At 41.4% G+C, this 27,468-nt stretch overlaps 1 protein-coding gene and 1 pseudogene across 1 annotated transcript in view; both read right to left on the bottom strand.

Moving 5' to 3' along the window:
• The window catches only part of NEDD9 (neural precursor cell expressed, developmentally down-regulated 9), a 217,754-nt gene that overhangs the window by 108,806 nt on the left and 81,480 nt on the right, over positions 1–27,468 (bottom strand). Inside the window, exon 2 of the mRNA XM_066268387.1 lies at positions 21,207–21,363. Within this exon, the coding sequence (XP_066124484.1) occupies positions 21,207–21,218 (12 nt within the window). The 5' untranslated portion in view covers positions 21,219–21,363. The remainder of the gene's footprint in view (positions 1–21,206; positions 21,364–27,468) is intronic.
• LOC136328684 (survival of motor neuron protein pseudogene) lies at positions 3,060–4,968 on the bottom strand (annotated as a pseudogene).

The raw sequence follows: 27,468 nt of genomic DNA, 5'->3' as shown, positions 1-27,468 counted from the left end.
AGATTATAGTGTTTTTGCTTCAGGGTGTTTAAGTACCAAGAGGGGAACAGGAGAGGTTTCATATTCTCTTTTTACTCAAAACAGCCCAAGAATAACCTTTGTCAGATTTCCAAAGGAGGACAGAGCAGAATATGGCTATTATTATACATGTATGTGATGGAAAACATCAATCTAAAGGAATTTGGAATGAACACAATGGAGTAATAAGGATGAATAGTTTGGTTAAATTTGATAAAAACGTATGTAGTCATAGAATCTGGAAAAGAAAAAAAAACTGTGATGATATAAATGAAGACAGGATCATAGCAGGGTCTCTGGTGCAACCAAGAGTGTGTATCAGCCCAGTATGAGAACTCCCAGAAGCATCTAAGCGTGAGTCTGGAAGTGAATCATTCTCTTTGCAATATGACAAAGTGAAAAACCTGGAAAGAAAACTATTCCGCTGCATAGACATGTGCAGGGAAAGCCACCAGCCCTGCAAACCTGAGCACTGTCTGTTAACCCTCACACTTGCCATGGAAGCTCCTGGAACTGGGTTTCTGCTTCTACGTATGTCACCCAGTACTTGGTGGGTAGTGAGGCTTCGAGGACAGTTTTGTTGGGCAAAGGTAAACACAACCAAGAATGGCTACTTAAGTAGAAAGTGGGAAGTTGGAAGACTAAACACTGTATTGAACAAAAGGTCAACATTCATGAGTAAGAAGAAAGAAGAGGTATTTGGGGGTGGAGAAGTGATGGAGGAAAAATTCCAAAGTATGCTGCAAGTCAAACTTAGGAATGTGTCTCAGTTAGCAAAGGAAGGGAGCTGGGGGCCATTTTTTCATGCATGTGGGCAGAGTGGAGAGGAGAGGAAGGCAACCAAATGAGGGAAGGGCCCAGACAGGACCATGAACTAGTCCATGGGGATGAATGACTTTGCACTAAGCTCTGAAATAGCCAATGAGTGTATGACAATTTTTAAATGGGGCTTTTGCCCACAGCCATATTGAACCATCTCGGTTTGGTTTATGGTCTTCAAGGTCTGTGTTCATGGCTTCTTTCTTCCAGAATGAATGTGGCTGGAGGGGCAGTTCTCCTGGTTCTACAGCTATGCTGTGCAACGTTTGCCCACTGCAGGGCAACAAGGACTTTCTCTGATGACTTCCCAGCTAACTGTGCTGGGTATTCTTCACTTACCTCCCCACGCATTCAGATTCATTCTCCCTTTTTTGTGTGCTTAGTTCTGGGCCCTGAGAGCAGAGGCCAGAAGGAGAGAGAACTCAGGGCGTCTCTTCTCTGCTCCCTTCCTGCTTTTTTGCCTTGTCTAGGGCAGCTGCACTATCTCTTCACAGACTTAGCTTTCACTGGGTTCCCAAAACACTACTTTTTCCCTTCCAGCCTAGGCTAGGGACAGCTTCCCATTGTTGTAACACCCCTGGTTTATTCCCTTAGCTCTTCCCACACCTCTGTCTCTCCAGCTTGACCATCTAAAGTGAATTTGTCTCTTGCCAAAACACTGACATTGTGCCAGGTTCTATTCTCAGTCCTCTGTGTGCATGACCCACTTAATCTGCCCAACACTTTATTGATGAGGCTGAAGCACAGGAAGGGTCAGACACTTGCCTAAGGTATCACAGTAAGTGACAGAGTCAAGGTTTGAACCTAAGCAGTTGAGCTCTAAACTCCGAACACTTACTCACTGATCCATCCCACCTCTCTCCTAGCTTATATCACTTCTTAGAGCACAGCTAAGAATGAGAAAGTGGATGCAAAGAGTTTTAATTATAGTTCATATATTAAAACTTATTAGTTCATATACAGAATTTTATTCATATGAACATGTTCAGGTCATAATTAACTCTATGTTTCATTCTAATAAGATAGGATATCAGGCCTCCTACTTCAGTGGTTCTCAACCTTGGTTGCACAATACAATCACCTGGGAAATTTTAAACTGCCCCTATACCCAGCCCATGTCCCAGACTAATGAAATCAGAACACAAGAGAGGGATAATTTTTTAAACTTCGAGGAAATTTTAGCATTTTTGTCAAAAATTAAGAATCATTGTCCTAGCCCATAGTAGCTTTTACTAGAAAGCAAGGATTATAGGTGGTAGGCCTGGTGATATAAGTAAAGATTAACAGTTTACAACTACTCAAAGGGAGGAAAAAGAGGGACCATGAAGAGTTTGTACAAGAACAGTTTTCCTGCTGTTTGATGTCATGATTTGGATTCATTTAATGCCTGGGCAAATTGCTTTTGGGTCTGGGGAAAGCTAGTTATTTTCTCATTATTACATTATAGTAATTGTCCTGAGTCACTTTTTAAACTTTATCGTTTATTTTTAGAGAGAGACAGGCAAACAGACAGGAAGGGAGAGAGAGATGAGAAGCATCAACTCATAGTTGCGGCACCTTAGTTGTTCACTGATTGCTTCTCATGCATAGCCTTAACTGGGGTGGGGGGCTCCAGCTGAACCAGTGACCCCTTGCTCAAGCCAGCAACCTTGGGCTCCAACCCAAGGACTCAAAGGTTGGACTCAAGTTAGTGACCATGAGGTCATATCTATGATCCCATGCTTAAGCTGGAGACCCTGCACTCAAGCCAAATGAGCCTGTGTTCAAACCGGTGACTCGGGGTTTCAAACCTGGGTCCTCAATGTCCCAGGTTGACGATCTATCAACTGTACCACCACCTGGCAGGCTTTATCACTTATTGTTAAAGGCATTAATATATGAAAAGCTTAACATAGTAAGGTTATAATGTGCAAATGTGCTCAATAGTGATATTGACAGATTGACTTTTCTGTACTATATGTGACCTTGAGTTTCTTCTAATTACTCATATTTCCACTATTCAGTTATTGAAACTAATTGTTCCCTAGAAATACCTGGCTGATTATTTAACATGAGTCAGATGCAACAAAGGCCAATACAGAGGACTGTGCCACTCAACCAAGTGTTCATAAAGAAAATGATAAAAACTTTGTTCACACTGACCAGGGCACACCTGGCAAAATACTGTTCTCCTTGGGAGAGAGCGGCACCTATTAAACTAAGAATATTGTTTGAATTCCTCCTTAATTAAAATGTGAATACCCTACTTTTTTATTTTGTTTGAAACCCATGTCGTAGCCAGTATGATAGCTGCTCATATACTAAGAGATGACTAAGATGTTCCTAAGTGTCAGTATCGTCAAGAGAATCTGGACATATGGGAGGTGGCAGCGGAATTATTCGTAGTTTATAATGAAATGGAGGCAGCCAGCATGATAGGAAGTGGATAGTGGTGCTGGTGCTGGTGTTGGCGGACCATGGAATTTTGGACCTGGCATACCTGGTTCCAGTCCTGACCCTGGCATGGGTGGGGGAAGTGATGGAGGGAGAAAGGAGTCCACGGAGCAACTTTTGACTTGGCTTATTTCCAGGAGACCTGGAGGAGTTTTCTCATTTTCATCTGTTGAAATTTACTTTCATTTTATTCTCCTGAGCATTCTGTCCTCTGTTATTGGCCACTTCAGACTTTGGGGACAGTAGATCAGAGAGATTTTGTTTCTATTTCTGTATCCAGTATAAACCACTACACAGTTTTCTCTCCTAAATCAATGGAAGCTATGTTCTGATCCAGTGGTGAACATTTGTCACCAACCTCCAGTGCTTCAAGGAGGTTGGGTATTCTTTCTTTTGGATTTCATTCTTCTTGCAAGTTTTCTTTTAGGTGTGTTTTTTGGTTTAGCTGAAGCTTCAGAAATGTCTCTATTTTTAGAGCTTGCTAAAGTGAAGCCACAGTCGTATTGTAAGCTGTTATCAGTGCTGAATCATCCCAAAGTCAGAATCACCACTCTGCCCTGCACTGTGTATAACAGCACCAAGTTTTCACGCTCAGGGACACAACCACCACCGCCTGCTTCCCCCTCACCAATTCGGGGCTAATGCTGGGTGCTTGGAGTTGGCTGTGTTCCTCCCCGAGTCACTTTAAATGGTAGAATTATTGTCAACATACTTTGTTTACTGAAGCAAAGAAAGGATACACCTTTTAGAAAGCTTTTCACACCCCAAAATTACATCATTGAGGTTATTCTTAAATATAGGTAAACTTCAGGTATCTGGACCCTATAGATGTCAATTAAAAGGAATTGCCTTATGAGGCAGATGTTTATCAAATACTCCTGTCTGCGGCCCTTTAGCACAAACTAACTTCACCTGTTCTTGAGTCACGGTCACAGTTGACCTTTAAACATTTTCCAGTCCTCATGTGGGTGATTGGACAAACACGGGTGCTCAGCAGGCTCTGGTATAAGAAACAGGATGGTGCCAGTGGCTGGTTTTCCGGGAGATGATTCCAGCACAAGGAACCCACAGGCTTTGGGTATCTAAATGTCAGGTGTGGCCTCCTGTTGTCACTGTTGGTCATTTATTTTGGACTGGGGCTGGAATATTTCAACAGCCCATTCCTGACAGCAGACCAAACAACTCTGATTTCTTTTTTATGTTTTTCATGGCTGGTCCTGTTTACATGCTTGCCTGCACAAAGCTGATGTTGTGGGCGGCTGATTGGCCAGCGCTGGTCCACGCAGTCCAGCCTTGCTCACCCCCACCATTGGCTCAGAAGTTAGGGCTCTCACCAAGGGGAAATTCAACCACGGCCATTCAACATATAAGCAACAGCCCCTCTTTGTTCACCTGCCTCAGCCCTGCATCTCTGCTCCCACTGACTTCTTTCCTCTCTGTTCTCAAAGGGCCCTAGTGTTGGTTTTTATTAGCTCACCTTGAAAACAGAGGTATCAGCCCAGGTACACAGGAGATCTTCAAGGTGTGATTTCTGGGGAAGGTCTTACAGCAACAGCCTCTACAGACCCCATTGTTGAGTTTCTCATCCGTGGCATTACTGACACTTGGGACCATGCTATTCCTTGTGTGGGGCTGTCCCATGCCCTGTAGGATGTTTAGCAGCATCTTTGGCCTCTGCACACTAGATGCTAGAAGCATGTAGACCCTCCCCCAAGTTGTGACAATGAAAATGTCTGCAGACATAATCAATATCTCCTGGGGCCAAAATCATCCCTCTCTAAGAACCACTGTGTTAAGGAAAAGATGTGGAGACCCTAACCTTCAGTCTCCATTCGACACTGGGGTTAAGGATTAAATTAAAGTCTCCATGACTTTTGCTCCCGCACCTGGCTGTGAGATGTGTGGACATGTTGTCTTCTATTTGTAGTGTTGTCATGGGGATGATATATTAGGACTATTCTGTATGGAATCCCTGGGTTGACAGGGAACTTTCCAGCAGTCAGAATTGTCCCAAGGCAGAACGAGTGGCCTCAGAATAGCTGGTCTCCCTTAAAGGGCAGGCTGGATATCTCTTATTTGCTCCTCCAGAAACATTTTCAGCCTTTCCTCCCTTGTTCTGTGTCCCGGAGTCTCACCTGTAGAGACTCTATTGATAGACTCCCTTGTCTTCTGGCTTCTTATGGAGGGAGGGAGGAAGCGAGGTCAGGGCATTTTTATTCCTAGGTCCCCTCATCATGCAAGGTCACTATGGACTCGCTGTGTACCTTGACAGAGATCTTAGCTTCTGTTGGGTGTCCATCCTTCAGAGCATTCTGCCATGTGGGCCCCAAGTGTGAAAGGGAAACCCCTCTGGTCCTAGCCTGGCTGCTGCATTCCCCATGGCTTCACTCTCCTCTGCCCTCACTCATGGCTGGTCCTGGCCTCAAATCCCCTGAGTTCCTGTTAAATTAGGATAATGTGAGCATGTCGTGTATTTCTTGCTGAGACCTTATCTGACACACAAACTCATGGGGACTTTATATTGAGGACACATGGACTTTTAATGTCTCTGACCCTAGATTCTACAACACTATAGAAAGAACAGGTGAGCAGTTAAGTAGTTGCTCAAACACTACCTTGAGGAAACAAAAATTTCTCATTTGGCTGAGAGGTAATGCATATCTGTTCATAACCTCCTATATTTGTATCATTGCTGTGGAGGACAGGGCACGTTTGGAATGCCAAGCCCTTGTATAGCAGACAGTATGGGTCATTAAACTAACAACTGCCCCTTCAATTCTTTCTCTTTCATAGAATCTTGACTCTTTTCACTCTCCTGAGAATGGCTGTGTCCTTCAGGAGACTCTGTTCCTTGGCCCCAAGGTGTGAATATTGATTTATATCATTCTCCCTGCTAGGATTAGTTTAGGTGTGGGTGTCTGTCTGCCACATTCTGATTCAGTTGAAAGGGAATACTGCAGGACAGCTTCTGATAAAGTTTCCTCACTCTTCAAAAGTAAAGGCTTCCCCTTTATCCCACCTCTGGACACTGGGAGAGAATATAACATCTGGACCTGCAGCAGCCATCTGCCTTTATGGGAACAGTACAAACCTTGATGACATCTTTGAGCCAATGAATTAACCAAACTCAGAGCTACTCTTCTTGCAGAGTTATGTCATGTGACCTGATAAACATTTTTATTGTTTTAGGCTATTCTAATTGAGGTGTCTCTTACTTGGTCTGCAGCCTGAAGCACCTTATCACATTATTCCAGGTGTTTATTTCACTTAATCCAGTAATAAATGAGAGATTAAAAATGGCTATCCCATCTCACTCTTTTCTTGGATTTTCTTCTTATTGGAACTCTTCTAATTTCTAACAATAGTCAGTGACCTCACCCATTACCATAAATTTCATGCAGACACTGATGATTCCAAATGTAAATCTCTCTCTTTTTTAAAATTTATTCATTTTAGAGAGGAGAGAGGAGGGGAGAGCAGGAAGCATTAACTCCCATATGTGCCTTGACCAGGCAAGCTTAGAGTTTAGAACCAGTGACCTCAGTCATCCAGGTTGATGCTTTATCTACTGTGCCACCACAGGTCAGGCCCAAATGTAAATCTCTAGCAGTGACCATTCTCCTGCAGTCCTACCCTGTGTGTACAACTGCCTACTTGACCTGCCTCTTGACTACCTAATGGACAACCCCAACTTAGCCTGTCTGAAACAAACTCTTGACATACCTTTCAAACCTTCTCCTTCTCCAGGCTTCTAGATATCAGTAAATGACATCTCCATTTGCCTCATGCCAAAATTGGAGTCAACCTTTTACTCCTTTCTTATTCCGTGGCATGGAGCCCATACTCTGCATCTAATTGTTCAACATGTGTTCCAAACATTTATTGCTTGTCTCTTTCACCACTACCATCTAAATCTAAGCCACTGATAACTTTCTTCTTCACTTAGCAATAGTTTAGTGCTATAGTGTCCTCCTGCTTTCACTATGGCCACTCTACAATTTGTTCTCAGTGCATCAGTCTGAGTGATTTTTCTTAATAAGTCAGATCTTGTTACTTCCCTGCTCAACACCCTCTATCTAGAGGTTTCCCATGTCACTTAGAATACACTCAGAAGTTATTATGCTGGTCTCCTATGCTTTAAATAATTTGGCTCTTAAACCAACTATCTTTCTTGCAACCGTATGGACCTCTATTATGCTCATCAAATGTCTTTATTGGCTTATTATCTATCTCTCTGACTTGAATATAAGCTCTGAAGGAGCAGGGATATTTTTTTGTCCACTGTTGTGTCTCTTGTACTTAACACTTGGCCATGGTAAGTAGTAAGAAAGACTTCTGAATGAATGAGTGGTTCAAGTGCCACCATCTCCTTATTGTATAGTGGGGAGTATAAGTGGAATCTTAGGTTACAGAGGAGAAATAAAGGCAGCTGGGGTTAGAATCCAGACCTTTACTTCCTGGCCTAGGGCTCTTGTTATTACTCCATACTGTCACTTAGCATAAGTTAATAATTATTTTTCCTTCAAAGATAATTTATGTTTTTATAAGGAACAAAGTTCATTAAGCACAGAAATGAGTCCCCAAGTAAGCAGTCTGTGTCAGCCAGGCAGAAGGAAGATTGTGTGTGTATGTGTGGGCACAAGTGCCCACACATACTTATTGAGGTAGAGGGTAGTGATGGTGGGTGATGAGAGCTGCAAAGAGCCTTCCTGGGTTTGGGAATAAACCAAGTATATATATCAACAGATGAATGAGTAAATACACTGTGGTTCATCTATACAGTGAATTCTACTCAACAACAACGAAAAGCAATGAATTCTATGCCATATATGACATAACACAGATGAAGACCAAAATAATGATACTGCATAAAAGAAGCCAGAAAACAAAAAGAACTATGTATTATGTGATTCATTTAAATAAATTTCCAAGAATTGCAAACAGAAACCAGCCGTGTGTAATTTTGACTGAACTGTATATAAAGTCAAGATCAAGATGTTCGAATAATATGACTGCCTTTAGTGATCTGACAAAACAATTGCCATATTGTAAGCCAGAAACAGTCTGCAGAATGAAAAGATGAAAAGAACCTAAACCTAAAGCAGATCAGTGGTTTCCTGGGGAAAGGATGGCAGTAGGAAGGGGTAGAAGATAGAATTGTAAAGAGCAGGAGGAAAATTTTGGGGCTGATGATTGTTCATTATCTTGATTGTGGTGATGGTTTTATAGGTGCATATGTACATCAACATTATAAAAGCATATACTTTAAACATGTGCAGTTTACATATGTCATTTATACCTTAATAAACCTATTTTAAAAACCCAATTAACATCTACAAACATGGATTTTGTACCTGTGATAAGCTTGCATGAAGGTACAAGAATATACAAATTCTATTCACTAAAGACCCAGGCAAAACATACAGATAGACAGACAGACACACACATACAACACACTGATCAAAAATCTTGTAGAGACTAGGGATAATGTTCTCAAGTTTATGCCATATTCTTCACTGCCTTCAGCCCTGTTCTCTATGTACTATCTTATATATCCCTGTCATCATGTAGTAGAGCTTTCTGACTTTGTTTTCATTACAATAGGTTTTATGTGAAATCTAATGCCTTAAGTGCATAAGATTCCAGACAGAGTTGTAGGATGGAGAGTGGAGAAGGGACATGGGTAATATGCTAACCTATCACCCAGCAGGTGAGAGGTGCCACTTAATGTTTCAGCTCTGGAAGCTAAATTTTGTAAAGAGCTGTCACTGTATTTATCACCTAACAATTACTGCAACTGGATAAGGTGGAAAAAAACCTGGAAAACATTAGCCTGTCAACTGCATTGGTATCTTTAATAAAGTTATCTGTGGCAGGGTCTTAGCTACAATTCAAAATCAGCATGTGGCCTGTTAAAATGGTTTAGGTTCTTTTCATCCTTTCATTCTGAAGACTGTTTCTGGCTTACAACATGGCAATTGTTTTGTCAGATCACTACTAAAGGCAGTCATATTATTCGAACATCTTGATCTTGACTTTATATACATTTCAGTGAAAATTACACACAGCTGGTTTAGCCGCAGTTCAAGAGGGGCACAGAGTGAAGCCTGAGCTGTCTCTGAGTAATGTTACTGCCTGCCCAGGTGCACCCTATAAGGTGGTGTTTAAGTGGAAGAATAGACCAGAAAACTTTGAGGCAGTTCTGTCAATAGGCTCACTGTATGAGGAGCCTAATTATCACAATGTTGCTTGGTGTCTACAGAATTGGTACAAAGGATTTTACTCGCTCTTATAATATTACTGTAAGTGGCTAGAGGCATTCTTACCCACAAAAGGGATAGTCCTGCCAAGGGAACCATGATGCTTTAATGAACACTATCAAGCCAGTCTTCCCTAAATCTTCCAGGTTGATGGGCTGTGCCATCCAGAGGGCCTCTATGGATTCTGATTCTTTTTACAGCTTCCTTGGCTAACCAATTACTTCTGTTCACATAGCTTTTTACCAAAACAGGCATGACACAGCCACTCAGTTCTCTGCTCACTAACTTACAGTCAAATGTACATCTTCCTTGTTACTGTAGCCCACATCAGTGGGTCTGTTGGTTGAGACACTTCTACAGACTTCTATTTTATATACAGATGGATGACTTCTTGGTTTACTTCCACAATTGACTAATTATCAATATATCCCTTAGTTTCCCAAGTTTGCATGTATTTTATGTTTAATTTTACTAGTTTAATTTTGAAAGCTACCTTATCTCCAGGGTTTTGGAGATACCTATCTGGTCTACCTCCATCCCTCTTGCTCCCCATTCTGAACATTGAGTTGAGCACAAGTTTTGTCACAAACTAACCTGTGATTCTGTAAACCTGTTAATTTCACTGGCTACAATGTCACTGTTAATAGGATGGGCACAATATTCCCTCAACCTGTAAGGACAAAATTTATTTAAAGAAGGATTAATAAGCATGGAAAGAAAAGAATGAGATAGAAAGATTAAAAAATGAAAGCACGTATAATTAAATTCTTTACTATTTTAATATCTGATCAGTAAATCTGTGATGTGATTGTATTTTTTTGGAAAAGGAAACTAAGTAAATAATCTGGCACTGCTGTAAATATAATTACTATTATTTTACTAGATTTTATGTGATAACAAATGTTTAGATTAAATTAGCACCTTAACTTCTAGACAAGTGGCAAATGCAATTTTTATTTCTTTTTTCTCCCTAGCAGTTATGGTGGGAGAAGGGAGACCACAGAATGTTATATAGTTTGCCTAAGATCTTTAAAACTAAGAGAACTACTATGGAGTCTTTACTCAATGTCAGACCGTCATATTACAATTTTAAAGTTCAGGTAAAAAATCCAGATAATGGTAAAGTCAGACTTAAAGAAAACAAAAGTAACTAAGTGTTCACTAGACATTGATGTGGATGGTCAGAGATGAGGCAAAGGTTTATCCAGATTTCCACAAGGGAGTGCTTTCCACCATTGAAGACGGCTTCGGGAACCCACCAAGGAGACCATCCCTGTCTGCACTCATTTTCTTATTCTTTATTAGGTATTGTTTGCAAGTCTCTGCTTCTTCTCACATTTGATCTCAACTATGAAGAGGATAATCTTGAGAGATGTATTTTCTATGAGCCAATGTAATGGCTGCAAGCCAGGCTGACATCATTCAGAATTGTTCTTTGTATACAATTCTGTCTCCACCCTTTCAGTTATCTTGACAGAATCAAGTACAAAATGCAACCTTAATAGGTGACTTTTGGCCTCTGAATAAAGCATTACAGAGTATTCTATTTTTCTTGACTTTCCACAAAGTAATTTTATACCCAGTAGGAGCCACACAGCATTTCCCATAATTAGGGCTGGCTACTGGCACTTGCTCCTTGAAGAATTCATCTGTTCAGCTTTCAGACTGAGAGGGAAGCACCAGAACTGTTGGCCTCAGAGCAGGGTGGTCATAGTCCTCCTCACCCCAGAATCCTGATTAGAAAGATCTAGGAACAATGCTTCAACTGTATTGTGAGATTTCTGGAATTAATAGAAATAGACAAGAGGACTCTTGACTAGCATTGAGCTGAACTGTCACTGATTAGCTGTGTGTGACATGTTCTCTGAGTCTTGGTTGCTTCAATTAAAAAAATTAACAACAGCAAAACTTGAAGGGATTGAGGCAAGTGGCACCTAAAGACTCTGAGGCAAACACTACTAGCATCTTTGCACTTCTCTCCAATACTCAGCCCTCTTTGGCCCAATAGAATGCTGGGATTTACCCCACTTTCCTGGCCTGCGCTCTACAATGTCCTGTAGCTTCTTTCTTCCTGTCTATGCTTCCAGAAGTGAAGGAACTTGGGATAGTGGGGCCACATGATGAAAGGGAATTAAATTGCTGAGGATAGCTGTGCACTGACTGTCACAGGAGTGGGGACCAAACTGTGCTTTGGTCCCAGAAATCATAGGGTTTACCTGTTATTACAGCTTACTGTGGCCTTACCCTCACTCATGTGTCCCTTCACCTCTACAATTCTGTGTATCTACAGGATGGCAGAGTACAGGGCAGAGGTGGAAAGAAACTTGAACACAACAAGGAAGCCCTAGATCAGGGTTGGGAACCTTTTTGGCTGAGAGAGCCATAAACGCCATATATTTTAAAATATAATTCTGTGAGACCCATACAATGACCCATGTACATTACGCATTATCCAATAAAAATTTGGTGTTGTCCTGGAGGACAGCTGTGATTGGCTCCAGCCACTTGCAATCATGAACATGAGCAGTAGAAAATGAATGGATTGTAATACATGAGAATGTTTTATATTTTTAACGTTATTATTTTTTTTATTAAAGATTTGTCTGCAAGCCAGATGCAGCCATCAAAAGAGCCACATCTGGCTCGCAAGCCATAGGTTCCCGACCCCTCCCCTAGGTGTAAGCCCATTGTTCAGTTGGATGTCTTACTCAAAGATGCCTCTCTAACTGAACCAGGGTGTAGGCTGAGGGGACTCTGGATGGCACTTAGAGGATAGAAATGCTTGTTTGTTTTTTTTAGTGTTAACAGTGACTCCACGGGTGTCTTAAGACCCTGGTCAAACCTGGAGACATAGTTTTTTAATGGAATAAGGCAAATTGTGGGGAAAAGATGACAGAAACCTCCTTCATCTAAAGGAGAACTCAGAATGGATCTAAGAACAAGAAGCTCCCGGATTTCTGCACTTCAGATGTTTGTATAGAGATGGTGAGTACAAGGGCACCCTGGCTTCTCCATGATCGTCAAATAATATTTCTGTTGTGCCATTTCCAGAACATTTTTTTGTCATGTTCTGGGCGGATACTTGATCATTTGGGGAAAGTAGACATGTTTCTTTCATGTTCTTAGTTTAATCCTTTTTTTCCAAATGGATTCCCACAGATAACATTTTCATCTTGACATATTTTTACTGAGTGAAAGTACCATTTTCAAGAAACCCTCAAAGCTTCATGTTTTAGAACAAATGAGGCCTCTCTGTGAGAAAAGAAAACCACAGAGACACTGGGAACCCACATGGCCTTCTGAGGCCTTTAGCATAACTGTATTCTCCCTCTGCCAAGTCTTGTGTCCTTTTCTGCCTATCAATGTTCCCAAGAGTGCTCCCCACAAACCTCCTGCATCCAAGTCCCCATCCCTCTGGAGTTTATTTCTCTGGAAGCTCAATTTGTGATATTGTTAAATCAAAGTTTCTTTTGAGTAAATTATCTTATGCTTAGGCAGTGTCCCCATGCACTCTTTCTCCTCAATTTATCTGTAAAAATCTTAACTCCTAGTGCTCAGAATGTGATTGTACCTGGAGATAGGATCTTTAAAGAGGTGATTAAGGTTAAATAAGATTTGTAGAGTAGACCCTAAACTGGTATGACTGGTGTCCTTAACAGAAGAGGAGATTAGGACCCAGACACACACAGACGAAAGGCAATGTGAGGACATAAGAGAGGATGGCCACCTGCAAGCCAGAGAGAAAGGCCCAAGAAGAAACTAAACCTGCTGATACCGTGGTCTTGAACTTGCAGCTTCCAGAACTGTGAGAAAATTAATTTTTGTTGTTCAAGTCACCTAGTCTGGTACTTTGTTACAGCAGACAGAGCAGACTAATAAAAGTAGAGAGCTATTTCTTCATTTCAGTTCCTGTTGTGGACCATTAATGACAAAAATCCATTATAGATTCGAGACTTGGCAAAAGGCTAAGTTCTCCCCCCTCCATCTCTATATTTGGCTTTGATGCTGAGTATTTGCACCCACTCCACTTGCTTCCTTGGGTTGCTGGAAGCAATATACATGCCCTTCCTCTGACTCTTTGTTTGTTTCAGATGTTTGTAGATTTCACTAATGTACCCTGTTTTTGCGTTGGGAGAGTTCCTGTCTTAGCCTTGGATGTGCAACTTTGTATCAGGGTCTTTGATTTGCATATGTCTATATAATAAAGTGAACTGGGGCTATGAGGCACTCAGATACTGCCAGGCAGTTTGAAGAGTCCTCCCTGTCCCATGGTTTTTGTTTTGACAAGTGTGTTTCCTTAATTCCGCACCATTATTTGGAGCCGTGCTGGTCCACGGTAAGTGGCGCCTGAACAGGGACTTGAATATGAGTACGAGGAAACTAAAACTGAAGGAAGGTGACGGAACTCCCCAAAGTGAAGTGCGCACAGTGAGTAAAGAAAGTTTTTGGGGAAAGTGTAGTTGGGAGTAAAAGAATATGGGACAGATAGGGTAAAAAATAAGGGACCTTTATGTAGAAATGTTTCCATATGAAGACAAATCGTTGTCTGAAGAGTATCAGGGTGAGCCAGAAACAGAGGGACGTGAATACAAGGATAACTTGGAGTTTGAGGATGACAGGGAGATGAAAAATCCATGGCTATGACTGCCTTAGCCGCGGGGCCTCCGCTGCCCTCAGCTCCTTCCTACATTCAACCCTCTGCTCCTCTGTTCCCTTATCGGGCTGATTCCATAGTCTATAGCTCAAAATCTGGGAAATCCCCTCTCCAACAGTCTATAGACCAGGCTCAAAATGTAGGGGAAACAATAAATGATGGCTTTACCCATTTTCCTGTTGTAGAAAGACAGGATGATACAGGGAGACTAGTGCGAGAACATGAACCTGTACCTTTTAGAACTCTGAAAGAGCTTAAACTTGCTTGTGTTCAGTATGGGCCTACTGCCCCTTTTTCACTTGGTTTATTAGATACTATTAGGGCAAAGGCTCTTGCCCCAAATGACTGGAAGGAGATTGCTTGTGCTTTTCTCTCTGGGGATAATTATTTGCTGTGGAAGTTGGACTGTCTTGAGTATGGATAGGAGACTCAGATATTAGGAATATTACAGCTTTTCCTGTCATGGTCTGATTTTCTTTAATGTTTTGGCTACAATCTTTTGAGCTATCATTTTGTTTCTTTCTTGTTCTTTGCCTGGAGGTTGAGGTAGGGGACTTGTGTTGGATCTGACTATAGAAAATATCCCAGCAGCTGCCGAGAGCAAATTTTCTTGGGGAGATTTTGTTTAGTCACATCCTTCAGTCCCTCTGTCAGAAAATGCCCTGACTAATATCAGGCAAGCATCTTTCTAATCTGGATGTGCTCTGAAATCCCGGGTTTCTCTCTGGTTTGTCTGGTTTGTCTAATTCTTGTCTCTGTTTAGTCTTTGTTTAATGTTGTCAAAATGTGTCTGTTTTAAGGCCTGAGTTGGGGTTTTTTTTTTTTTGCATGCAAGGGTTGGAAATGCTGGCTCTAGTATTTAGAAAAAATGGGGTGTTTTTAGAACTTGTAAGGAGCGCTCATTTAAATTTAAATAGAATAGAATGTAGATCCTTAAGACTTACTGATTTGGTTAGTGCATTGTGAGGTGTGTTCAGAGTTAGGAGCCAAATAGCAACTTAAGTATTAGGAAACTCCTGCAAATCTTCTTTGTCATGCTCTTTTTACTTTAAATTTTTTGAATACTGATATACAGGGTCATTCAGCAGCAGAGAGACTCTGGAATCCTACAAGGAAAGCCTTCCCTGAAGTGCAATGGAAGAATCCGCTCACAGGAATCTGGCAAAGGCCAGACCCTGTTCTCTTATGGGGCAGAGAATATGTGTGTGTTTTTCCTAGGTCTGCTGAAGCTCCTTGGTGGATCCCTGAATGACTGATGAGACACCATGATTCTAGATGAGAGACTTACTTCACAAGAGCAATTGTATGAGGCTTATTTTACTATGCTCTCTTCCCTTTCTCAATTATTATCTAATTTTTTTAATGTTTTAGATCATTTTATTTCTTTCCTGCTCCATTGCTTGAAAAGAGGGCAAAACGGGGGCCTGATTTGGGTGTTGCTGAACAGAAATCTTATACGGCTGTCTTGAGATTTTTCGAGAGAGATCTCAGTTTAGTATATATCCTTATTACGTTCCTATTAAGGTAGCCCTACTTAAGATCAAGCAGGCCATAGTTTAATCTCTAAAACCCCAGGTTTCACTCTTGATTTGTGTGATTGTATGTGAAGTCTTTGTTTAATGTCTAAGTGTCTTTGTTTATAAGGCCTGAATTAAGTTCTTACATGAAAAGTAGTAATAATAATAATTTTGGAAATGCCGGCTCTAGTATTGAAAACAAAATAAAAATAACTTCATTTCCCTACATAAATATAATTTTGTTTGGAATAAGTAAAGCACCCTCATTTTGGATCCAAAAGACTTGCTGGTTTGGCCAGGCTCCAGGCTGCAAGTGAAAGGCTTGAAGCAGCATAGATTTACATAATAAAAGTGTAAAGATTTTTTTTTTACTATAGGAGAATAATGAAGACCACACTGGGATTTTTCAGTTTTGATATATACTCTTTAAGGTGCCTGTTAATTAATATTAAGGGGGTGTTTTGATAAGTGTGGGAATGTTGCTTGAAGGTGCATTTACTCTATTTTTGTTAAAAGGTAACAAAGTCAAGAATTTCTTGCAATCTTTGAAGTCAAAATATTGTAAAGTGTGCTTAACATTTGCTTGAAGATTCAATTGTAAATAATATAAAAAGAAAGGGGGAAGAGTCATGTCCTGGAGCTCCTGTAGGTCTACCCTGTGATGCTTTTTACTTCAAACAGTTTCTTTTGAATGCTGATGTACAAGAGATGCCAAATTTTTTTGTCCTGCAAACTACTACCTCTTTTTTATTTTTATTTGATTCCAGTTAATAACACTGTTTTGTCCTTTTCCAAATAGCTCCAGATATATAGGCAGATAGGGACTTTCAAGCCCCTCAGTGAGATCTTCTGAGCATGGCTTTTAAGGTACCAAGAGGCCGAAAAAGCCCAAAGGAGATCAGGTAAAATACTAGCTCTTGGCATATGCCCTCAGAGGCTCCAATGCTTTAACTGGAACTTCATCAGAGCCCTGCTTCAACAGTGGAAAGGATGGTCATTTAAGCCAAAGCCTGCCAGGCTTACATGCTTTTGCTGTGAGGAAGAAGGGAAACTGGAAGTTTAAAGAAAAAGGAAGCTCCGTCTTCATGCGTGCTGCAGATGGCTTTTCCAGTCTACCTGGGTCATTGCCAGCTGGGAGCAGCGGCCATTGGGACTTTGATGCTAGCTTCAGAGTATGGAAGTGTGACAGCAGTTCCAGTGCCATGTGGACTTTTCCTGAATTTGGACTTTTCCTGGACTCCTGCTCCTGTGACAGTTTTTGATGGACTGAACTGGGGTTGGGTTGCATTTGCAGAGATTTGGAATGGTGTTGGTGCCAACTTGGACTTGGTGAACACGTTAAGGACATTACTCTTTTATAGATTCTTGTTGTATTAGCCAAGAGTTGCTTAAAGGAGGCCCTGGCCGGTTGGCTCAGCGGTAGAGCGTCGGCCTAGCGTGCGGAGGACCCGGGTTCGATTCCCGGCCAGGGCACACAGGAGAAGCTCCCATTTGCTTCTCCACCCCTCTGCCGCACTTTCCTCTCTGTCTCTCTCTTCCCCTACCGCAGCCAAGGCTCCATTGGAGCAAAGATGGCCCGGGCGCTGGGGATGGCTCTGTGGCCTCTGCCTCAGGCACTAGAGTGGCTCTGGTCGCAACATGGCGACGCCCAGGATGGGCAGAGCATCGCCCCCTGGTGGGCAGAGTGTCGCCCCATGGTGGGCGTGCCAGGTGTATTCCGGTCGGGCGCATGCGGGAGTCTGTCTGACTGTCTCTCCCTGTTTCCAGCTTCAGAAAAAAAAGAAAAACAAACAAACAAAAGAGTTGCTTAAAGGCTTTAATCACTGTGATGTATTAGTATACTTGTTTTGGGTATCTGTTAGCATTGGCTATACTAATTTTGTGTTTGTTCTGTATTTTTTCCGTCTGTCTCCAAATTAGAATCTGGGAAACTAGGAAATCAGATAAGTGCAAATCTCAGCACACAAATTAAAAATAAAAAAGAAAAGGGGGATATGTTGTGGACTGTTAATGGCAAAAAGCTGTTATAGATTCGAGGCTTGGCAAAAGGATAAGTTCTCCCCTCTCCATCTCCATATTTGGCTTTGATGCTGAGTATTTGCACCCACTCCACTTGCTTCCTTGGGTTGCTGGAAGCAATATACATGCCCTTCCTCTGACTCTTTGTTTGTTTCAGATGTTTGTAGATTTCACTAATGTACCCTGTTTTTGCCTTGGGGGAGTTCCTGTCTTAGCCTTGGATGTGCAACTTTGTATCAGGGTCCTTGATTTGCATATGTCTATATAATAAAGTGAACTGGGGCTATGAGGCACTCGGATACTGCCAGGCAGTTTGAAGAGTCCTCCCTGTCCCATGGTTTTTGTTTTGACAAGTGTGTTTCCTTAATTCCGCACCGTTATTTGGAGCCCCGATGGTCCACTGCAAGTCCCTATTTTTTCATCTTTATGCCCAAAGAACTATCTAGAAACAAGAACAGGTTAAATTGTCATTTAGGTGTAAGGTGGTAAGGTAATCATTCTAAATAGATAGTCTTCATATTCCATAAAATGTCAGAATAATCATATGTTTAAAAGGTGAGAAAAAAGTATATGAATTATTTCACTTTATTGCATCTTCCTTTTTAGGACATTTATCATAAACTTATGGCAGATGTAAATACACAGTCTTAACAGCTAGTTTGAACCTGAGGTGAACTTGTATTTAATGGAAAAAACCCCAGAATTTTTAAGTTCTGTCAGTTAATAGTTTTTGACCGCTTATGAGGCAGTAGTTCAGTCTGGCTTTTTTTTCTTTAGATTAAGCATAACAGACTGTGTCCAATTCCCAGTTTCCTGCCTTAGGATAAAGGGAAAAACTAAGGAATTCCAAAACAAAACAAAACAAAACATTTTACATTATCAGATATTTTTTTCTTTCAGTTTTTCCAGTTTTCTGAACCAGACTCTTTATTATTCCCAGTGGTACATTGGGAAATGTTTAACCACCAGCTTTCTGAAAATGAAACAAAACCAAACTGCCCTGATGTGTAGTCTTTGCTAATTTCTGTGGTGTAAACACCCCCACTATGGCCATTGTCAAGCTACCTAGGTGAACTCACTGAGAAGCAGGAACACAGTTGATTCAGGGAACTGGAGCTAGCTGCCTCCACAACACCAATGAATGTGGAAAGGCACAAGAAGGCTGCACGGTGCAGCCTTCCTCCAGACTGCAGAGGGCTCTCCAAGTGTGAACATGGGCCCTCCTCCTTCTTCTCATTGGTCTTTGGTCTTTGCACAGTTATCTTAGGCCCGGCTGTTATATGTTTTTTGTTTGTTTGTTTGTTTGTTTTTGTTTATTAAAAGTATTTATGAGTTTAGCACAGATTTCTTCAACAGATTTTGATGGCCATGCTCTCGTGGTATATTCATTGTTGCTGCTGGAACCAGAAAAATCCCAGCATCAGGAAGCTCAGGAGAGCCACTGAGGCAAATCTGTGCAATTCCCACAGGGCCATTCTCTGACCAGGCCTTTCCTCACACTATTTCTCCCATCTTCCTCCTTTTATAATTTCTTTTTAGCTGCATAGACTTTTCTTTCTCTGTGCTATGAAACTTTGTTTTACTGGATCTTCTCTGAGGGCTTATACTCCATGAGTATGTGCCAAGCACAGCTCTAAACAACTCAGCCCTGTTTAATAGCTAAAAGAACTGAGGCACGGAGACATTAGATAATGTGTTCCAGGTAGGGCTATTTGTTAGTGTCTGGGCTGGGGTTCAAATTAGGCAGTGTGACTTCTGATCTACCTTTTTAACCATCATACTGCCCCCAAAGAGCAACAGGAATGTGTCCTTAGGAAGCATGAATAACAAGGAATAAATGCTCCTTTTTATTAGGTGATACTAATAATTTCCAAATATTTACATTCTACTTAGTCTAGCATGAAGTTACAAGAAAGTGTGTATATATAGAATTATTGAAATAAAATTTAATGATTAAAAAAACCCACCCAGCAGTGATAGAGTTAGTGATCTCCATGGACTCTGAACATAGATAATTCTAAAGAAAAGTGAAGATTTTAGGTGAAAGAATGCTTTATTTTTCAAGGCTAGAATACCAGAAGTTGAGAATCAACATGTATTTGTAATAATAGTATGGTGTTAATGTTCATTGCAGGAGCCTGTATGGAATGTATTACTGGCTTGCTTTATAAAATACTATGTTTCGTTCTCTCTCCCCTTGCTATCTGCTCTGTTTTTATTTCCACTTAATAAAACTGGCTGAGTAGGTATTTAAAAATGAGAAAAGATGATTTTTGTTTCACTCTTCATTGAGAAATTAATGTGCATGCCAATGACTTAAGGAATCACAAATAATAGTAATTTGTTCCAGTTTGATTTATAATTTGAGGTGTCTGATTCTGGGGGGGGGGGGGGGGGGGGGGGGGGGGGGGGGGGGGGGGGGGGGGGTGACAGATTTTTGTCATAGAATTCTAGGACTAGGGTTATTTTTAAAGAGGCCATTGTTTTAAAATATCACAGTAAATACAATCTAACTGGATTTTAAAGACTTCCACAGAAATTTTTCAAATATTTGTCAAAATGATTAATGAAAAATTTATCATTTTACTTAACTTAAAGCCATTCCCCTTGCAAATAAAATGGGGCCTTTTTTGGAATGATGAGACTGCCTAGAGCTTTCTCATTTGTGCTGATGGTTGGTTCTCCATGGGAAACAGACAACAGATGAATGATTGAATGATCTAAGTGCATAACTTTTTCCTTTTTTCCTTTTGAACACATGTTACTTTATATGCATTTTTGCATTTCTTTCTTAAGATAATCCTCCTTTCATCATTTTATAAATTTGGAAACAGAGATTCAAAGGAGTTGAGTAACTGGCTTATGGTAACTCTACTGAAAAGTGTTTAAGAATAAGAACATAAATAAATCCAGGCCCGCCCTTACCCCAATTCCATCCCATTCTCCCTCCCTCCCTTAGAAGTCAATTTGTAGGTGCAATTACATGTAACTTCTTCTACTGCATTTCCACAAAACCTTTAGGGAGCCTTAGTTAGGTAGGAGAATTGACCATTTTAACTAACCACCACTCAAACCAAGTTGATTTTTTTTTAGAATGACTGAATAGAGGGGAATGGTTTAAATGTGATTGGCACACAGGGAAGGGAAGCAATCAGCCTCTGAACAGTTCAGTGAGTGTAATTTCCAGACTTTCTTGAGCACTAATCATACAAAGCAGAATGTTCCAGCTGTTCACCAGAAGACTGCTTTCCCAGAGATTTGTGAATGGAAGAGGACTTCCCGTGGGCACAGTGTATCCATATAAAAAGATTAACTGAACAGAGCAAAACCCAGGGGCCTAAAGTCAACCTTTTAATTTTAAATGTTAGTTGCAATCCTGGGTGAGAACGGAACACCATCTGTGTTACCGTTTCAATGGAGTCAGTCTGAGTTCAACTGGATAACAGACAGTCATACAAAAAATATGTTGTTTTCATTACTACTTACTCTTGCCCACATTGTTCCAGGTGATTCTCTCTTTTAAGCTAAGTAATGTTGGAGCTCTGGATCTTGAAAAGGACAATTCCAGTGTGTTGGTCTGCTGACCAGTTCCTCTTTTTTCATAATTCTTAAGGATATATGATGTCCTCACAGCTTTCTGAACCTGAAAAAAAAAAAAAGGTTAAAATTGTAAAAGCAGGTATACTCCAGCAAAGGCTAAGATACTTTTCATCACTTAGGATTGCATCATAGCAGTTGGAAAAGCCAAATTCATAGTGTCATAAAAGGAACTCATCATTCATTCATTCTGCAATCAAAGAGAACAGTTATGAAGCTTTTACCACGCATTACCTGGAACTTCAAGGTAGTGTAAAATATGAACTTGTTCTCAAGGAACCCACAGTTCAACAGGGAGAACCAGAAAATGTCATGGTATAAACTGTCACAGATTCTTGGGTGGGTATGAAGTAGGTCTTGCGAGGGCACAAAAGACAGAGAAGGTAAACTTTGGAAGGATTCTTGATTGATGTTTGCCAGATTTTTTTGATTGAGGCTGAATGGGAGAAGTGAGGGATTGATCCTTCATTGTCTATTATCCAGAACTTTGGTCCTGTCGTTGATTTAACTTGTTATTTCACTACTCCACCCCACTGCCTCATTATTTCCCTTTAAACTAATTGAATATGTTTCTACTTTTATCATTCTGAAGCCTCCAAATGTGTTTGAGTGTACCTCTCAGCAGCAGCTTGTGAAGGTCACTGAAGTCCTTGGCTTTTCTAGTTTCCTAAAAAGAGGGAAAACTGGTGTTTTGTCAGTGTGGCATTTAAACAGCTTAGATGCAAATCCCAGAATTTGATTTTTGGGAGAAATAGAATTGATTGGGCTTTTGGTTGGTTAGTACTGGCTAATTTTTCACTTCTTTTTCATCCATAAAGTTCAGTTTGGGGATGGTGTGTGTGTGTGTGTGTGTGTGTGTGTGTGTGTGTGCGCGCATGCGCTTGTATCTTTATGGGCCCTCACTGAAACTTACTTACTTTCTTTCTTTCTTTTTTTTTGTATTTTTCTGAAGCTGGAAATGGGGCGGCAGTCAGACAGACTCCCGCAATATGCCCGACCAGGATCCACCCGGCATGCCCACCAGGGGGCAATGCTCTGCCCATCCAGGGCATCTCTGTTGCGACCAGAGCCAGTCTAGCTCCTGAGGCAGAGGCCATGGAGCCATCCCCAGTGTCCGGGCCATCTTTGCTCCAATGGAGCCTTGGCTGTGGGAGGGGAAGAGAGAGACAGAGAGGAAAGAGAAGGGGAGGGTTGGAGAAGCAGATGGACGCTTCTCCTGTGTGCCCTGGCCGGGAATCAAACCCGGGACTTCTGCACACCAGGCCAACACTCCACCACTGAGCCAACTGGCCAGGGCCGAAACTTACTTTCTTAATAAAACCCTGAGTACTTAAACCATGTGGGGCACATGGAAAATTTTTTTGAGGACCAGAAAGCTGACATTTGTAAAAGAAAAATGTTTTTTCTATCAAGATTTAAAATGTGGGACAGAAAAATAAAGATTGTGTCTGGCACATAGTAGAGGATTAGCAAACTGTGCAACAGAACTAACCAGCTGCTCTTTTGGGAAAAAGCAGTCTTCCTAGAACTGCTTTCCAAACAAAGGGTAATTGAGAGTTGGTTTCCTTTCACTTCTACGAGAATGGGAACAGCCTCTTGTAATTTCAGTCTGATAAACACCGTGTTTAAAATCGTGGTTAAGAAGGGGGAAAGGAATTTTCCTCTGAGGCACTTGCAGTGGCTAAGCAAGAGGACATGGGCCCTTGGCTCTGCCTGAATTTATTCACAGTCATCCAGAACATTGGACCCAGGCAACAGAGAGAATCAGCAATGAGAGTTACTGTGTTCTCAAAATTCTGCACGTTTACCCCTTTGGGGTTTACACCTTGATGCATTTTATTCATTTTTATTTTTTGTATTTTTCTAAAGCTGGAAACGGGGAGAGACAGTCAGACAGACTCCCGCATGTGCCCGACCAGGATCCACCCGGCACGCCCACCAGGGGCGACGCTCTGCCCACCAGGGGGCAATGCTCTGCCCTTCCAGGGGGTCGCTCTGCAGCGACCAGAGTCACTCTAGCGCCTGGGGCAGAGGTCAAGGAGCCATCCCCAGCGCCCGGGCCATCCCTGCTCCAATGGAGCCTTGGCTGCGGGAGGGGAAGAGAGAGACAGAGAGGAAGGAGAGGGGGAGGGGTGGAGAAGCAAATGGGCGCTTCTCCTATGTGCCCTGGCCGGGAATCAAACCCGGGTCCCCGGCACGCCAGGCCGACGCTCTACCACTGAGCCAACCGGCCAGGGCCACCTTGACGCATTTTAATGGCCCACGGTGTCTGAGCTTAAAGGCAGCTGCTCAGTGCAAATCTATCTATGAGCATCCCATAAACTATGGCACGAAGAATAATATATATGGAGAGAGGTATTTTATTCAATCTTTATTATGTGAAATATAACACACGTACAGAAATCTGTATAAATCAAATGTAGAACTTAATCAATTGTTACAAATATAACTGCTACCCAGGTCAAGCCACTGAATACTGCCAGGCCCCCAGGTGTTTTCTGGGTGCCCTTCCCAATACAACCCTGTTCTTTTCTTTATGTGGAGTACAGCCCTAACCGTTAGCTTGTCTTCATCCATGTCTGATGATGAATCACTGTCTTCAACAATAAGTGCAAAAACAAGTACAAAATGCAAGTAAAAAAATCTACAACCACTGTGTAAGATGCACCCAGTTTTTAGACCCAAATCTTTTGAAAAAATGTGCATCTTATACAAGGGGAAATATGATATCTTTTAGGTAATAGCTGGTAAGTTTGATTTACAACTTTAAATATTTAGACCTATAATATGAAGTTCTCCATTTAAGCCCACAAATGTAAGGGGTGAGCCTGCCTAAAGGTAACTATCCTGTTATGAAATCCCCTCTGTGCCTTTCTTTCTATTTTACACACTTAACTCTGCATTCCTATCCACTATAGTCAACTCCCTGTTCCTGAACTCTAAATAAACAGATCACACAGTATGTATTTTTTCATGTTGGCTTCTTCCACTCGGCATTATGTGTGTGAAATTCAGCTATGTTGTTGCCTATAGCTGTAGTGTATCATGTTTATTGCTATATAGTATTCCACTGTATGAATATTCATCCATTTTAATGCCGGTGGACAACTGACTTGTCTCGAGTATTAGGCCATCATGAATAATACTGCTAAGTAGATCTTTATCTATTTTTGTTGTACATAAACATAGAAATGGAATTGCTGGACAACAAATATGCATATCTTCAACTTTAATGGAAAATACCAAATTGTTTTCCAAAGTTATTGTACCAATTTATATCATCACCAGCAGGGTATGAGAGTAACCATCGTTCTTGAAAATGTTTGTTACTTTTTTCTTAGTTTTAACCAGTTTGTGTTAGAAATATTTTAAATATACTACTAAAAAGTTTCTTGTTTTCTTTTTATTATTATTATTTTTTTAGATTTCTATTATTTGCATCTTAAGATATTAAAGTGAGTCTAATAACTTGGAGTTCTAAGTTGACTGCTGATAGCATCAATAGAAGTATATAATAATAATAATAATAATAATACTTATAATGATACCCATTTTTTATTTGAATGTGGTAGCTAAGAGAAAATCTGTAGCCTTGGAGGATTCACAGTAATAAAATAACACTTATATTAGCAGACTGACTTAGGGGGTGCACCAACCTTCATAGGGGTATGTATATTCCCAGAGCATGCTCTAACAGTTGTAGACACAAATTGCTGAATTACCAACTGGGCCCAGTCAGAACCACCTTAGAGTGGGAATATCAGCCTGCAGAGCCCATTAGCTTGCAGCTCATTAACATGCCACATCTGGTAACATCTGTTCCTCCAGGAGGCAGCAATAACCATGTGCTCTGGCCAACAGAAAACAAGGAACATGCTCAAGCTCTTCAGCAGAAATAGTCATAGCTTCCTCGCTTCACACTTCCTTTTCCATATACTTAGGCCCCTGAGCTTTCTTCCTCTTACTAATATCTTCACTTTCTTCTTTTAGTGTATTCTTTCTGGTAAAGGCCAGCCCTGGATGAACTCAATTATTTACTTTCTCTACTTCAATCACCCAGCTGTTGAACATTGCTGGAAAAATTACACACCACTATACAGATGGTGCCACTATAAACTTATGGTCACCAATGCCATCTGGGCCCTTCCTCCTGTTAGGCAGTCTGTCTCTGTTTCCCTGGTCCTCTTACTCTCCCATTCTCCCATGTTTCTATTACATTGATAATAGGTGCCCTTCCGTAATGACGCATTGGGGGCCTATTGTAGACACAGCTGGCTGTTGCCTGTCATGCACAGGGTTAGTTCAGACTTCCTTTGCTCTCTTCTGGTCTCTTGTTTTATTGCCTGTCCCTCTCCTGAGCCCCAATCCCAAACTCCACTGTCAGCCTCAATTGGCAATCTCTCCTGCTTCACAAAGCAAACTGGCACATCTGAAGGGCTTCTCTCAGCCTTCCTCCGCCTTCCATCTGCACATTCACTTTGCATCTAAACACACCTCTTTCTGCTGCCCTCTTCCTCGTGACAATAAAGGAAGTGTCTCTTCTAGTGTTCATTCCAATCCCTCTACCTGGTTACAGTGTATTCTTAGGATATCTCTCTCCACACCTCTCTTTCTCCTGCCTTCTTGCCAGCAGTGATCAAACAAGCTCACATCTTTCCCCTAAGAGCTTTGAGTCAGGGACTTCCTTGGCTTGACCAAGGCCTTCATCCAAACAGGGCAGAAAGCAGTGCAATGAATTGAATTGTACCCCCTAGATTCGTATGTTGAATTCTTAACCCTTGGCATCTCAGAGTGTGACTTTATTTGGAAACAAGGCTGTTGCAGATGCAATTAGTTAAAATGAAGTTACAGTCTCTTTGGATCTCAGTTTCCTACCAGAGACATGAGGAATAGCGGGGTCATCATTTTTGTGGCATGCAGCTCCAAAATCTGGGGCACAGAGGTGGTGAGGTTGGAGAGGATGATGAGAAGAGAGGGCTCTAAACGCTCCCCTCTCCTTTGACCCAAGCAACTCCACTCTGAACTATTTATAATTTGCAACTCTTGGTAATATATGGCTTTTAAAAAGTGTTCCATTGTTTAAAAAATCAAGTAAAAAATTGAAATCTCCTGACTTAGGTGATATTTCAGGCCCTTTCCAACTGCTGTGGACTATGATCATAAGGGAGTTTTACAGATGTAGCACAGATTTCCCTCAGAAAAGCCTGATGTAATAAGGTTTATTTCTTTGCAGTAAAGAAAATCTGTTAAAGAATTTCCTAACACAATTTAATTTTAAACCTTTTAAAGACGTTTGTATAAAACACTCACACATTAGAAAAGCAATTATATTTTGGACCATATGTTGGAATTTGGAGTTTAGAAATATGTTCACTGTCCACGTGGGACTCGGAGACCCATGTGCAAAGGAGGGTGTCTATGCAAACAGGACCTTTCGGTGGTGAGCTCCTGAGAGTAACCTGCCTCTCCAGCCTTGTTTCCCTACCACTTAGCTTAGGATGTGGGTCACAGTTGGTGCTCGGTAAATGCTTAATGAATGAGGGTATCTGAGGAAGTAGACTTTTTTCCCTGGTGTTCTGGGAGACTTCTTAGTGATAGAAAAGAAAAATAAAAACAACTCTTTTCTAAAGGAAAGGGTGCCTGGGGTGGGCTCCAGAAGCCCAGACTGGAAGGGGCAGTGCCCCTGGCCCAGGTAAAAGCAGCAGGGCTCTGCCTTGGAGGCTACCGTAAAAATGCTATTTAATTAAAAGGCACAAAAGCTAAGCATTTATCAGTAGTAAACATTATCAACTGAATGTATCTATCTGGTTCTTTTTCAACTACCTGAGTCATGTCCTAAGGGAATGGAGCTTCACTTGGGTCAGATTTGTGGGAAAAAGTGTCAGAAAACCCTTCTTAGGAAGCCAGACAGGGCTCTTCGAGCCGGGGAGCAAGAAAAGCAGAGCTCAGGGGCTGAAATGCCCTAGGCTACCTTCATGGTTCTGTCGGAGGGCAATTTGCTCTCTCCTGAGCAAATCCTGCCCCTTTCCTGAGCCCCAATCCCAAACTCCACTGTCAGCCTCAATTGGCAATCTCTCCTGCTTCAATGAAGCAAACTGGCACATCTGAAGGGCTTCACACCCAAGCATGGAACACTGGCTGTTCACTCTCT

This window comes from Saccopteryx bilineata, chromosome 3, assembly GCF_036850765.1.
Source record: "Saccopteryx bilineata isolate mSacBil1 chromosome 3, mSacBil1_pri_phased_curated, whole genome shotgun sequence".
Classification (NCBI taxonomy): Eukaryota; Metazoa; Chordata; class Mammalia; order Chiroptera; family Emballonuridae; genus Saccopteryx; species Saccopteryx bilineata.
Note: the sequence above shows the minus strand (reverse complement) of the source record. Positions and strands in the feature narration are given on the sequence as shown.